The sequence below is a fragment of the Alexandromys fortis genome, unplaced genomic scaffold, assembly GCF_014885135.2.
Source record: "Alexandromys fortis isolate MF-2015 unplaced genomic scaffold, M_Fortis_MF-2015_v1.1 scaffold_38, whole genome shotgun sequence".
NCBI lineage: Eukaryota > Metazoa > Chordata > Mammalia > Rodentia > Cricetidae > Alexandromys > Alexandromys fortis.
In genome coordinates, this window is record NW_026067916.1 from 11,803,712 (window position 1) to 11,818,833 (window position 15,122).

General features: G+C 46.4%; 1 protein-coding gene across 1 annotated transcript in view; it reads right to left on the reverse strand.

The window, feature by feature from the left end:
* The window catches only part of Rsbn1l (round spermatid basic protein 1 like), a 51,378-nt gene extending 38,024 nt beyond the window's left edge, over nt 1-13,354 (reverse strand). The window contains exon 1 of the mRNA XM_050139803.1: nt 12,696-13,354. Within this exon, the coding sequence (XP_049995760.1) occupies nt 12,696-13,257 (562 nt within the window). The 5' untranslated portion in view covers nt 13,258-13,354. The remainder of the gene's footprint in view (nt 1-12,695) is intronic.
* Between the last annotated feature and the right edge of the window lie 1,768 nt (nt 13,355-15,122).

Below are 15,122 nucleotides of genomic sequence, written 5' to 3' on the forward strand. Positions count from 1 at the left end.
CTGGGAAAAAGAAGAGGAAAGAGAGAGTCGCCATGATTCTCCCGCTCCAGACAGACGCAGGTTAAGATCCTCCCTGGTAAGCCAGCTCGTGGGCTACACAGAATATTAGAAATGGGTTAGAACAATATGTAAGAGCTAGTCAATAAGAAGCTGGAACTAGCCGGGCCAGGCAGTGTTTGAAAGAATACAATTTCCGTGTAATTATTTCGGGGCATAAGCTAGCCATGCGGGCGGCCGGGTGCCGGGGACGCAGCCCAGCCGCTCCTATTTCAACACCTTGGGGCTAAGCCAGTAAGCAGCACTCCTCCATGGCTTCTGCCTTAGTTCTTGTCCTGACTTACATCAATGCTGGACTGTAAGGTCAACTATAAACTGAAATAAAACATTTCCTCCCCCAGGTTGCTTTTGGCCATGATGTCTTACCAAAACAGAAATAACATTTTCTTTGAAATAGTAATTCTAAGACACAAATATAAAATAAACATCGATAAAACAAGGAAAAGCGACAAAGCAGAACAAGTGCAGGATGCGAGCAGCACAGGGGGGATTTAGTTCCACCTAGGATTATCTAAGTGAAAACTATACGTGTGTGTGTGCGTGTGTAACTGGCTCAAGCATCCAAAGCCCATAAGAAGTTGGCTCGTGCTCATCTGAGACCAAACTGAAACCTGCTAAGATACGGAGCGAGGCTGGCAAAGGCCCCATGTGAAATGCTTGCTAGCCAGCATGAGGACTCAAGGTCAGCATGGCAGCTCCACACCTCAGACTCTCGTCGGGCCTCAATAAGTGTGCCGTGATACTTGCCCACACTCACACACATACGCACACATCATAGCCATGCACACAAATTTAAGACATGGGGAGGGGTCAGTTTAGTATCTTGTCATCTCTCGCAGGCTAACAGGATATGCACTGAGTCGTCTTGGCTCTCCTATGTGATTCCTTACTCCAGACACTGAAGCAGCAGGAGCCCCACAAAGTCAGTTCCAGGCCAGCTAGGCTACAACATACATCTGTCCCTGTGATAGAACACTGACCAAAGCACCTTTGGCTCCCAGGCTGCACCCTGCATCAGAGGCGGGCTGGGCTGGGCTGGGCGGATGCTCCAGGCAGGAACAGGACCTCTTGCCTGGGGCGGTACAAGCCACAGTGGGCTGGGCCTGTCCATAGCAATCCCTAATCAAGAAAATGCCCCCAAAGACTTGCCCACAGGCCAATCTGATCCAGGCAATTCATCAACAGAGGTTTCCCCTGGTTTGTGTCAAGTTGGGAAAAAAAAAAAACTAACGGCACACAAAAGTCTAGCCTTCAAAATCCTAAAATGTTCAAGTTTACAAGAACCTTAAGCACCTAGCCCCAATGTCTCCCTGTAGAGATGAGACAAGTTTTACCCCTCTTCAAAGGCAAGGATTCAGACAAAGGAGACAGTTCAGTCAGGTAGGAGGCCCTGAGCTGGGTCCCCAGCATCCATACACGAACAGTCAGTCCAAGCACGGCAGTGTAAGCTTGGGATCCCATGCTGAGGGCGGGGGGGGGGGGGGGGGGGGGGGGACACGACGACACAGGCTCCCCTCCCCTCCCTCCCCTCCTACCTCCTCCAGCGCTCTGTCCAGACAGCCTAGCCTAAAGCGCAAGCCCCATCCCAGTGCCATTTTCTGAGAGCTTGTCTCAGAAGGAGCAAGGGAATGGGGGGGGGCTCCTGAAAAACAATACTAGAGGTGGTGTTCTAGTCACTATAATGCCACCACCAACACCATTTACACCCTTTACCAACACACACACACACACACACACCCCAAGATTTCAAGGCCAGTCATGGTGGGTCACACCTATAACCCCAGCATTTGGGAAGTAAAGACAGATAAAAACTAGTTCAAGGCTGGCCTAATCCACACAGTAAATTCTAAACCAGCTGGGCCTAAAGAAAAGCACGGTCTCAAAAGTAAATCACAGATTCACTAAGGCCTCCTCATTTCTGTGTGTTGTACAACACGGACGTTTTCCACACTTAAGTCTATTCCAGCTAAGGAGCTAGAGACGGCTCAGTGGCTCTTCTAGAGGACCTGGGCTTGAGTCCCAACATTTGCGTGGTTGCTAGTAACTGATAACCTCTTCCTGCCTCTAAAAGCAATGCACATGTGAACATATACACACATGCAGACAATACTCATACACATACAAATAAATCTCAACTATTTTTAAAAACATCACCTATTGGTAATAGATCAGATTTTACTAAAAATAATCACGGCGCTATACTTGATATGGCAATCTTTTGGGCACACACCTTTTCAATCCAAGAGAGTATTATTCTGAAATAAAGACCCGTACTCCTGCTGGGCAGTGGTGGTGCACTCGGGAGGCAGAGACAGACGGGTCTCTGTGAGCAGCCTGATCTACAGAACGAATACTAGAACAGACTTCAAAAGCTAGAGAAGCGGGCTGGAGAGATGGCTCAGAGGTTAAGAGCATTGCCTGCTCTTCCAAAGGTCCTGAGTTCAATTCCCAGCAACCGCAGGGTGGCTCACAACCATCTGTAATGGGGTCTGGTGCCCTCTTCTGGCCTGCAGGCATACATGCAGACAGAATACTGAGAATACTGTATAAATAAATAAATAAATAAATAAATAAATAAATAAATAAATAAATAAATAAATAAATAAATAAATAAATAAATAAATAAAAGCTAGGGAAGCCCTCTCTCGGAAAAATCAAAAGAAAAAAACCAAAGTGCTCTTCCTTCCCAATTCTTCCACTCCCAAATCACTGCTGGTTAAATCGTTCTCTAAACAGACACTTAGAACACAGAATATTCTGTTTTACAATATAATGAAAAGCTTTTGTGAGGGTGACCAACTTTGACAACTCATTATTAACCAGGCATAATTCCATTGCCCACACAATGCGTTCCCAAACCACAGAGAACGGTCTCTGGTGCTTACTCTAGTCTGCCCTGCACCCCCCAGTCAACAACTTCTGACCCCATCACACTTTTGTGTGCTCTCAGTGTCAAAGAGCTGACGCAATGTTTCAGAACGACGAGAATATCTTCCAGGCTGAAATACATGTAATTAATTTCCCCCAACATTACCAAGTACCCAGAAGATGAAGGCTGGACTAAAAATGAGATAATGGGGAATATAAACTCCACAAAGTTTAGAGCTCCACAAAAGCAGGACACCAGGTCTGAGCACACACTGGATAGGAGTTGTGTTGTGGAACAGTTTCCTCCCAGACAAAAACCTTCCACCCTGTAGGGAAGCTCCTTAGTAAGGAAGGCAAACAACTCAAAATGTTTCAGGAAGTCCCTGAAGCGGTCCAGATTCACTAGGCCCCTCCATGACAGAGTGAACAGGAAGAGCTCAGAGAAGTGGAAGCTGAGCTGCAAAGACTGTCAAGCCGAAAACCTACTGAGACAACTCAGACCGTAACAACTTCCTGAAAGAAGCAGGAACTAGCCAAGCAGCCTGGACAGGGTGAGAACAGCTGAGGCCCTGGAAGGGACACTCTCCGGCCTGTTGAGCTGTGCAAGCTGTGTCCTGTGCTCCAGGTTCCCATATATGTGAGCTGTCATCTATGCTGAGGTGGCTTGGGCAATACAGCTGTCTGAGTCACTCCTGCTCCAGTCAGTAACCACAATAAAACTCACCGGCTCAGCAAGTTGGAATCCAGTGGTATCCATCTGTCTAGGGTGAGTGGACTTGTGTGTTGGGCCTCCCAGGAAAAACTCTGTCACACAGCATTATGTCAGCAGATAGCTGAACAGACAAGCCTACAACACTGGCCCAGACTCAGACAGGCACTGAAGTTACTAACAGGAGAACTAAGACAATACGGAGGAAGGAACGCTGGAGGAAAAACTCAAACTGTAGACTGGAATAAGTCTTGGCTTCTAGAGAGCTTTTCTAGGCTATCGGCTAACTGGTGGATGCCCTGTTCCTTACAGGAACCGCAGCCATGCTCCCCGAGGCTTTCAGGGAGGCCCTCTCCACAGATGTCTACACAGGAGCACACACTAACACGGTGTAATCACCCTCTCTGTAGAATACTTAAAGTACTTCTGAACTCAGCACTAATTTGGGGCTTTATCTAGTAACAGACCTCTACACTCTGTCTATGGCTCAAATTCTGCTCTGCAGGCCTACACACAACTTTTAAATCATATCCTTATCCTCTGCATCTGAAGTTATATTTGTATGAATAAATCCAATTCTCTTTTTTAATGATTCATTTTTATGTGCACTGGTGTTCTGCCTACATGTATGTCTGGGTGAGGATATCAGATCCCTTAAAACTGGAGTTACAAACAGGTGTGAGCTGCCATGTGGGTGCTGGGCATTGAACCGGGATCCTTTAGGAGAGCAGCCAGGACTCTTAAGGACAGAGTTTTCTCTAGCCTGAATGAATCCAATTTTCTTGCTACCATCAATATACCTGACTACAATTCCCTCTGAAAGTAGGTATCGCTCTGTGCTCAGAATCGCAGTCGTATTATCAATGTCAAATAGAAAATTACTTCCACGTCTCTCTCCTGCACTCCCAGCCAATCCATCATACGTTCTGCCGAGCTGTTTCTCCTATATTATCAATCTGAACATATTATCACCCTACAAAGGCAAACCCCAAAAACCTGCCTGCCTTGTTAATGCCTACAAAATGAAGTGACCCCCCCATCTCCCAGGCACACCTAGGTACGTGACCCCCCCAATATACACAAAATAAACAAGTAATAAAAACTTGTAAAGCATCAATCTCATCCAAATGGCTCTACTCACAGACTACTGAATATTCCACATGTTAATTTTCCTATAATCGTTTTTAAGAGTTTTTTCTTTTGCATGAGTTGCATGCATGGGGTGAGGTTGGGGAGCAGGGGTGCCAAAAAGAGGCACTGGATCCCCTGGAACTGCAGCTACAGGTTGAGAGCCACAGCGTGTGTTGGGAACTGAGAGATCCTCTTCAAGAGTATCAAGGGCTCATAATCACTGTGCCATCTCTAAGCCTCCCCACCCTGCTTTCCACCATTTTCCCACCCCCAAAATGCCTCTCCATTGTCTCCACATGTAAACACAACTGGTCTTCCAGAGCCCAATTTTCTGACCGTCAATCTCACGGCGCTATCTATAGGTCTGGCTGAAGACCTAAACAAAATGAATACAATTTACTCAGCAGATCATCTGCAAGTCTGAAACCTAGACTTACATGCATTTTATAGTTACATTCTACAGACTGCTACACAGTATCTGTAAAAGACTAATATCTAAGCCGGGCGGTGGTGGCGCACACCTTTAATCCCAGCACTCGGGTGGCAGAGGCAGGCGGATCTCTGTGAGTTCGAGACCAGCCTGGTCTACAGAGCTAGTTCCAGGACAGGCTCCAAAGCTACAGAGAAACCCTGTCTCAAAAAAAAAAAAAAAAAAAAGACTAATATCTAGCATTTTAAAAGAATTCTAAAACATATAAAACTATAGGTAAAATCCTGACTACAGTTCCATAAATGTTACTGTCATTTCTGTTCTCAAATTCATATTCTAGCTCAAGGTGTACCTAAGAACATTCTGTGTCAATCCATGACCTATCACAAACACGTCTGACAGAACTAACTAGTTCTCATTACCTTCAAACAGGAAAACTGAGTAGTAGTCAATATTTGCTACCTTTTTCTTGTTGTTGTTTTTCCTAAACAGGGTTTCTCTGTGTAGCCCTGGCTGTCCTGGAACTCACTCTGTAGACCAGGCCGGCCTTGAACTCAGAGATCTGCCTGCTTCTATTTTCCACGAGTTGAAATTAAAGGCATACACCACCAAGCCTGATCATATTTGCTATCTTTTTTATTTTACTATGTATGTACGTACCTATATATGATGTATGTACATGTGTATTTATGTACATGAGTGTTCTGTCTTCCTAGGTCTGCACAACAGAAGAGGGCGTCGGATTCCACACAGGTGGATCTGAGTCACCGTGTGGTTGCTGGGAATTGAACTCAGGACCTCTGAAGAGCAGCCAGTACTCCTTACCACTGAGCCGCCTCTCCAGCCTTGTGCCTGTTATCTTTAAGATACAATATTCACCATAATTCAGCTAGAAAACAACAGCAGAGCAACTGCTCTCCAGAACTGCTCCACATAACAAACCAATGACAATGGCTCTGAATTAAATATCTATTAAAGCAATAAAATTGAAGCAAGCATGGTTATACCCAGAACATATTATATTGTTTTTATTTTTATCTATATTACATTTTTTCAATATAAAATGCTAAATTTTTTCAATCTATAGTTCAAGAACATAAAAGTATACAACGTAAGGATCAGTCTGTGTTCAAAATAAATAGATTTGAAGTTACAAAATAGTCTAGTGGATAAGACACATAATTTTGTTTACTAAATACAAGATTGTAAAATAGTTCATACTTGCTATTTTTATTATAGCAAAAAAAATCAAAACTTTTATTTTTCCATAGCCTATTTTAAACAGTTCATCTAAATTTGAAAAGTTTAATTCGCCAAGGAAGACAGAAAAGTTGAGATTTATTATAATCAATGTAAAACCTTTGAAATAGTCATTTCTTTCAAAAAGCTAGTACAGAACTTTCAAAGTGGCTCACTAGGCAAAGGTACTTCCCAAGTCCAACACCAAGGCTCGACCCTGGGGCCTAAACGGTGCAGGGGCTGAGGGGCTCCCTCCTGAAAGCTGTCCTCTGACTTCTACACGCATGCTGGGACACATGCATACACACACGCATGCATGCTGGGGCACATGCTTACACACACGCATGCATGCTGGGGCACATGCTTACACACACACATGCTGAGGCACATGCTTACACATACACGCACTCTGGGGCACATGTTTACACAGCTCCATCTATACGCAAAAATGAATAGTTTTACTTTTTGAACAAAAGGTAGAACATGGCAACATTTTATACACGTTCATGCATGGCATTTTCAGACACCAGGAAGTCATATGCATATAAACTCCAGCTACGGGTGCACACACATCAGAGAGAAAAGGAGGACTGGGAATGCTCACCCTTAGGAGCAGCTTCAGTGAAAACAAACGAGAAAGAGTGGAGCCAGAGAGGTGGCGCAGCTAAGAGCACCGGCTGTTTTCTCGGAGGACTGTAATTCTGGCCTCAGGCACCAGGCACACACATGGTTTACAGCCATACAGGCAGACGGAATACCATACAGAGTAAACAAATAAATGTTAGGCTCCTATCTCCCCAGCAATCACACTATGAAAAGGTGACATCATCCCTTAAGAGTATGTGTATGCCTCTCAGTCATACCGAGGACTCACGCGAGATAAAGTGAGTGAATGACCAGCCAGTCTCGAAAGGACAAAGCACAGGCGAGTGGCTCCTGGGTCACACATGAAGCTGAGACGTCCAGGTGGCATGGAAGGAGAGTAAAGCTGATGGCAGGGGAGAGGCAGGACCGGGGTAAGCACAGAGTGGTACGTCCTCCATACAATACACTTAGACAATGGGAAGAAAGAGAAGCACAAAGACCACCTTTGGTGTAATCAGAAGATACGTAACTCTAACTTGGAATATAAAGCATAAAACAACAACAACAAAAAGTAAAATGGTAGATGCTTTGGTGAACAGGGCAGAGACATGATGACAATCTTGTTTGCAGCACAGGGGTTTGTGTACACCAGGTAGGCACTCTACCACAACCCCAACTTGATGAGGACAATCTTACACACCACAAAAAGGGCTGGAAATGGGAGGCAGTGGGCAAAGAGAGCAGAACACCCACATATTCCTAAGGAAAACAGGTAAATTCTCTAGAATAGCTCCAGGCCTAGGAGTTCCCACAGAGAAAAGGGAGGGCTTGAGATGAAAGCAAGGAAACTGACTGGGTTTAGCAAACAGCTAGCAAGATCTGTGGCTTTCTTCTCCCCTGCTCACCAGAACCCAGACACCTATATCTGTGATGCACAAGAGACTGGGCTTCTAAGGGCAGAATAAGAAGTCACAAACGGGAGAGACGGATCCAAGTAAGGCTGGTGGCCTTTTAGGAAGAAACCACTGCGTCCCACTGTGCCTCTGAGAAAGGCCGGTGAGTACACACAGCTGGGAAGGACACACCTGCAGACAGGGAGTGGCCCTTCAGAACCCTGATCTCAGGCTCCCAGCGTCCTGCACGCTAGGCCACCTAGTCTAGGTGAGGAAGCCATTCTGTCCAGCATCTGGCACAAAAGAAACAGAAATGAAGTTTAGTCTGAAGAAGCAGAGTGCTTAATCCAGAAAAAACCAGAACAGATAAAACATGAGCTGGGTGAGTAAGCCCTGCGCATTTGTGCTCAGGGGCTTTCGATGAATCTTGGTAACTTTCTCTAAATTGAAAGAACTGCTAAAAATAAGACAGACTTGAGGGCAGCCTCCAAATAAATGAGACCAAAACAAACAGGAAAAAAAGATTAGTACAACCAAAGCAAGGCAGGAAACAGAACATTTCAAAGAAACTATAATTAGCTTCCTTGAAGAAATAACAGAGATGCTAAGCCTGGTTTTAAAGAAAGGTATTACAATATAGGAAGAAAAACACAAGACTTACACTCTTCTTTTTCTTTAAAGCTGAAATTGTAAAGCCCAGTGAGAGAGCTGGCACACCCCGAAACAGAGCGGACAACTGCGGAGAGATCAGCTTCTCTACACAGCAGCACCAGAGGACAACAGGGCTCATCTGCAGACTTTCCAGGGCAGGCGGCCTGAGAAAATCCTCAACAGATAAACAGTCCAGTGTGGGGGGAAATCAAACCCAAAAAAAACTACAGTTTCTACATATTCCTCACAGTACTGCTAGTAGAAAAAATGAGACTATGAGAGTAACCTATGAGACTATGAGAGGAAAAGGAACACAACAGCAAGGAAAGAACCTGGGGCGTCGGCAGTGAGCTCATGCGCAGGCCTTTAAGAGGAAGCCACAGGACGAAATCAGGAAGAAGGGACAGAAGGGATTGGCGTTTACATGGAAAATTATATGAAGAAGTGTGTTAGAGAAGAAGCCGCTGGAGGGTACAGGAAGACTCCACTAGAAGACGGAGGTGGAGGTGGAGGGGGGGTACAATAGGTCACCCCAAACACAACCTTAGTGGACTATCACCTCTCAGAAGAGTGGGACTGGGAAGGTGGCTCAGTGGGCAGGCAGTGAGTGTGACTGTTACCCCAGCCCTGGGGGACAGGCGGGGACTCACAGAGCACTCTGGCCCGTCAGCTTAGCCACAGACAAGCTTTGTGGTTCGGTGAGAGATGCTATCTCAAGGCAGTGAGGTAGAGAGCAACAGAAAACACCCGAACCCCTCGTTTGGCCTCTGTATGAGCATGCAGCATGCATAAAACCCAGGCTGCACATACACCCAGCGACAGACACAGACAGAAAACACCCCATCGCTGGAGCGTGTGAAAGTGCATAGTACCCTCAGTACACCATCGTTACGGCACACCGTTTTTACTTTTTTTTTTTTTTAAAAGGACAGGTAGCCCAGGCTAGTCTAAGACCACAAACCTCTGGCTCCCTCTCAAATGCTCGGATTAAAGGCATGCACCATCATGCCTATTTCTATACTTTTCAATTCAAATGTCACTTGGTGTTAAAGAAAAATTTAGTAGTTCATGTGGTTATTTTGTAATTTTAAAAATTCAGTCCAATATGGAGCAGTGGTGGCACACACCTTTAATCCAGCACTCGGGAGTCAGAGGCGGGTGGATCTCAGGAGAAAGAGGACAGCTGTTCTAAAGCCTGCCTGAACTGCACAACACTATGTAAGCCCTGAAGCCTGTGCACAGCTACAGCCCATCAGACCCTTGGAGACGACAGGCTCTGTGCGCAAGGCGCCTACATTAGAGCCCTCCTGGCTTGAGAGGCGGGTTAGGACTGACCCACCTTTAATCTACTGTAGGGTTAGGAAAATTAATAGCCATGCTTCAGACTCAGCAACTATTAAATGTTGTCTCGGATTGTTTCAAATACACATTTATTTTATCTGCATGCTTCTGTTAGGTAAATGAAGCTAAGATCTAGCCGGGTGTGATGGCCCAGACACAAGATGTAGTGGCTCACACCCGAATCCCAGCATTAACTGGGCTGAAGCCAGCCTGTTTGTTCTACATGGTAGTTGGCCAGCCAGAGCTACAAACAACACAACAAACAAAAACAAAGAAACAACAAAGAAATAGTTCTAAAGATGTTTAAAACCCATATGTAAACACAGCAGTGAGGGTTAATACAGGTGCAGAACTGAGATCTAGTTTTTTCTTTCTCTTTTTGTTTTGTTTTTGGCTTTGGTTTTTTTGAGACAGGGTTTCTCTGTGTAGCCCTGACGGTCCTGGAACCTCAAATTCAGAGATCTGCCTGAGTCTTCCACACCCACCCCCTCCCAGTGCTGGGATTAAGGTCATGTGCCATCACTGCTGGGTAAGATCTATTTTTCTCAAATGTCTTTATACCTAATTTCTGGTTCTTAGTCTGTTAAGTCAATGTGTTGTATGTAAACAAGGGGTTTCTGAACTAGTACCGCCATTTAAAGAGTATATCTGTCAAACAACAATCACTTATTCATTCACTAAGATTTGTATGAAACTCAGGGAAAAACAAACACTGCCTATACTTGCAACAATCTATGAAACAAATACATCTAAAATCTTGTTACTTTGTTATCACTTTTTTTAAAAGCAGAACCTAGATGTAGTCAAATTCAAACTCTAGAGTGCACCAAAATATTGAAAAGCTACCTTTTGCTTTGATTTTAATTTTTCCCCCCAAAAATGCTGCTTCTAGCCAAAAAATATAATAAATTATTTAAAGTTAATAGTTAACATCTAGCTACAAGTAGTGGCCCCACCTTTAATCCCAGCAGATAGCTCTGACTTCGAGGCTAGCCTGGTCTACAAAGTGAATTCCAGGATAGCCAAGGCTACACAGACAAGCTCTGTCTCAAAAAACAAAAACAGAAAGAGAGAAAGAGAGAGACCAGAGGAAGAGAAAACAGTTACCATCTAATCATTATCCCACAGGGGTCATGGGAAAATATCTTTCCCACCTCTTAATGTAAAAATTGTCACTGCTTAAACTGTTAAAAAGTAACAGGTAGCCCACAACAGAAGGGGTTGAGGTTCGGGGGTTACTACATTTCTTTGGAGGGGCACACTTATGTCACAGACCTGGAGGTTAGAGGACACCTTGTGGGAAGCTGGTTCCCTCCATCCTGTGGGTCCTGGGGACTAAACCCAGATTGTCATGCTACATGGCAAATGCCCAAACCACCGGAACAGTCCCCAAAAGGATTTTAAACGTCATTTAAGACTGCAAGAAAATGTATCTTTAACAGCCACTTCACCATAACGGTCATATATATTTGTGTTATAGATATATATATATATACTACACATGTATGCTATGTTATAAGCCAATATCGTTTCTTAAAACGCTTATTTCCTTTCACCATTCGAATACTCCAACAATGGGGTTAATTTCTGCAGCGATTAGTAAGAAGCAAATGGGAAGCTTACACAAGCAAGACCAAACTGCGTACGGATGGACTCTGAAGCATTTTATAACTTACTTTTTATTTAGCCACTGCAACACAGACGTTTAAAACACTTAACCACCTACAACTCCAGAGCATAAGGAAATAAAATGTCATCCTCAAAGCCTTCCTGAAGCAACACTCTCGAAAACTGGAACCGCGTTATAGTGTTTCACTGGGACCAGGAGCACAGGTCCACTCGCTTGGCTCGGATGCAGAAATGTACATGGGTAGCATGCATGCCTTTAAATGATGAATATATTCTATTCAGATAATTTTTTCAAGATCTAAGCTACCATGAGATCAGCAAGGCTAAAACTGCTTGGCATTTCACTTGCGTTGCAAAACAAAACAGCACTTCCAAACACTGTGCGACAATGACAATGTATATTTATGTAACCTCGTGATCTCATAAAGATCTACTTTCCGGCTCGTCCACTTTGTCAGTCAGATCTCCACACAGCCACAGATAACTAAAGACTCTTTAGGAAACACTGAAAACTATACCAGCCTACGTTACAGAAGCATACTGGAAAATGACATTTAAGAAAACTAACTGCCCATTTCTTACGCAGTCACTTGACTTGGCCATTAAAATAAAATTAAAAAAAAAAAAGTCAAGGCATCTGATTTTATCATTTGCTGCAGGAGGGAGAAAGAATACGGCTGAATGCTCCTGAAGGGTAGCATTTAAGACGAGGCCGCTCTAAACACTTTAAGAACATGAAGCAGTTCGAAAAGTGAAAGGCGGACACCTTAGAAACCAAACACTCGGTGCCGCGCGCACTACCTCACTTCCCTAATAGGAAAGAAACCTCCTGGTCCTGGACGCTTCCAGCTTCTGCCGGTACACCCACCTCGCACGCACGCACTTTCTTTCTCTCTTTTCTTTCTTCTTTTCTTTTTTTTTCTTTTAATTTTTTTTTTTACAGGATTTTCCGGAGGCTGCGTCGCCAATACGAACCCTGCCACCCATCCGATCTCTAAAGCCCTCTCTTCACCTCTCCGTCCCCAGCCGACTGCGCCCAGGCGGGGAGTCCTCCAGCCCCGTGCACGTCCCGCGGCGCCCTAACTCGGAGTCTCCGCCACCCTCCCTCCCTCCCTCCCTGCGGCCCGCGCCCCGGCCGCTCCCCTCCCCCGGCGGCACCCACCTCGCGGCGGCTGCGGCTGCAGCGACGCCGGCCTGGCCTCGCCGTTCTCATCCCGGGCGGCGCCGGCGCCGAGGCCGTGCCTCCGCTTCTCCCGCTCGCGCCGGTCCTTGGGTCTGCGCGGCTTGGCGGCGGCTGAGGCGGCGGAGCAGGAGGAGGAGGAGGAGGGCGGCGCGGCGGGCGGGAGCAGGACGTGCTGGGGCCGCGCGTGCAGCAGCGAGGGGGCGAGCAGCAGCGTGCGCGGCAGCGGCTGCGGCTGCGGCGGGGGAGCGGGGGCCGCGGAGGCCGGCGGGGAGAAGCAGCTCCGGGCGGCGGCCGGGGAGGACGAGGAGGAGGCGGGCGCGAAGCTCCAAGCCGCCGGGCCGCCGTAGCTCGCAGGCTGCCTCCCGCCGCTGCCGCCGCCGTCGCCGTTCACTCTCCGCGGCGCCTTCCGCTCCTCGGTCCGGACCTTCTTGGCGGACGCCGCCCCCGGAGGCTCCCGCGAGGCCGGCTGCAGCTTGCCGAACGCCTCCCTGTCCGAGAGCGCGGCCGCGGCGCCCGGAGCGGGGTTCGGCGGGGCCGCCATCTTGCGCTCCTCTTGTATTTACTCTCGTCCGCTCCCCGGCGCGGGGGCACGGGGCGGGGTCTCCAGGCCCCGGCCGAGCCGCCATTGGGCGCGCTCGACTGAGGGATCCTTGAACTGGCCAATCCAAGGCGCGGACGTGGGCCGTCGGGGCGGGATCAGCGAGCGGGCCTCCGGCGGAGGTCAGAGGGCCTCTCGGCGCGGCCGGTGGCGGAGGTCCCGGGAAGGAGGGCGCGCGCGCGCCCGGAGCCCCGGGGAAATCGGGCGTCGCGGGAAGAGCCCCGACGTCTGTCAGGACCGAGGTAGCGCTGCCGTTCACCCCGGAGACTTTGCCTTACTTACATGTACCGCTTTCTCTTTCTGCTGTGATTGGCTCGGGTCCCTCCTGCCTCTGCACGCTCTGCAAACCGGGATCCGGCGTTGTTCATCTCGGAGAAAAATCGGTCGAGAACCCGATTGACCGGAAAGGCTAAAAGAGGGCAGAGATGCCTTGTTTTAACTGATGTCGTAAGTGTTAATGCTTTAAGAGAGTTTCTTGCAGAGACAGAACGTGAATCACTTTGGAGCGGGAAGATAAAAATCACTTTAAACTGAGCTTCAGTGATAAAGGTTTTAACTTTAATTGTACCTTTAACTCACCGGGGGGAAAAAATTCTGTTAGCGATGTTTATAAATGTTGGAAAATCAAGTTAGATTTCTATATTTCAGAGATCGCTAAGCATGTGCTTTGACCTCTATCTCAAATATTCAGAATTAGGAGGTATGGGTTACAACACCTTGGAAGCCTTAGTCGGAGCGTGCCTCTTAGATCCTGAATGAGATCAGTATCTCTCCAAAGGCTGGATGAAAGATAAGAAGTGACAAATTAGCTCACCAGGGGAAAACTTGTGTGATCCCTACCAACAGTAACTGTTACTTTCTGCCGAGTTTACCTCTCAAGAATAGTATGTTGGGCCGGGCAGTGGTGGCGCACGCCTTTAATCCCAGCACTCGGGTCTGTGAGTTCGAGACCAGCCTGGTCTACAAGAGCTAGTTCCAGGACAGAGAAACCCTGTCTCGAAAAACCAAAAAAAAAAAGAAGAAGAAGAAGAATAGTATGTTGGCTTCAGGAAATTAGAATACTTTGTTATTTTGTCACCTTTCTTTTGCTCTCATCTCCACTGCCTTAGGACTTGGAATTTTTAATGTTGTTTTTAAATACATTTTTTAGTGTTTGTTTGGTTTGATTTTTTTGAGTCATAGTCTCTCTATGTAGGCTTAGCTATCCTGAAAGGTGATGTAGACTAGCCTCAAACTCACAGACACTTGCCTGCCTCTGCCATCCCCCACCCGTCCATCCCCCCCACCCCATCTTCCAGCGTCCACCACTATGTCCAGCCTCATTTTTTGGTTTCCAGAACAAGATTGTTAACAAAAAGAATATTTCCTGACGCAAGACCCAGAAAGACAAATTTCACATATTTTCTCTGATGTATGAAATCTAGATTTGAATCTACATATATACATATACACACACATTTCATGTAAAAAGTAGAAGGGGAAACGGAATTAAGGCGATGAGGGGAAGAAAGTTACCTCATGCTCTCACTTATGGGAAAGGAATGTGCATATTGTATGAAAGCAGGTACTGCTTAAAGAAAGAAGAGGGGCCATCAAGGGAGGGATAAGAGAGTTGTGGTATGGATATGAGCAAACAAGGCTATATATACATGTATGGAAGTGTCCTAAGGAAACAAATAAGACAATAAGATGAAGACTGTTCAGTGCTGCAGATTGTCTGATCTGGGCATTCCTAACAGACTCAAGTTCTATGACTAGTATCAGTTGGTGTAGTAATCTCTTTAAGGTTCACTTTTCCATTTTCTCTC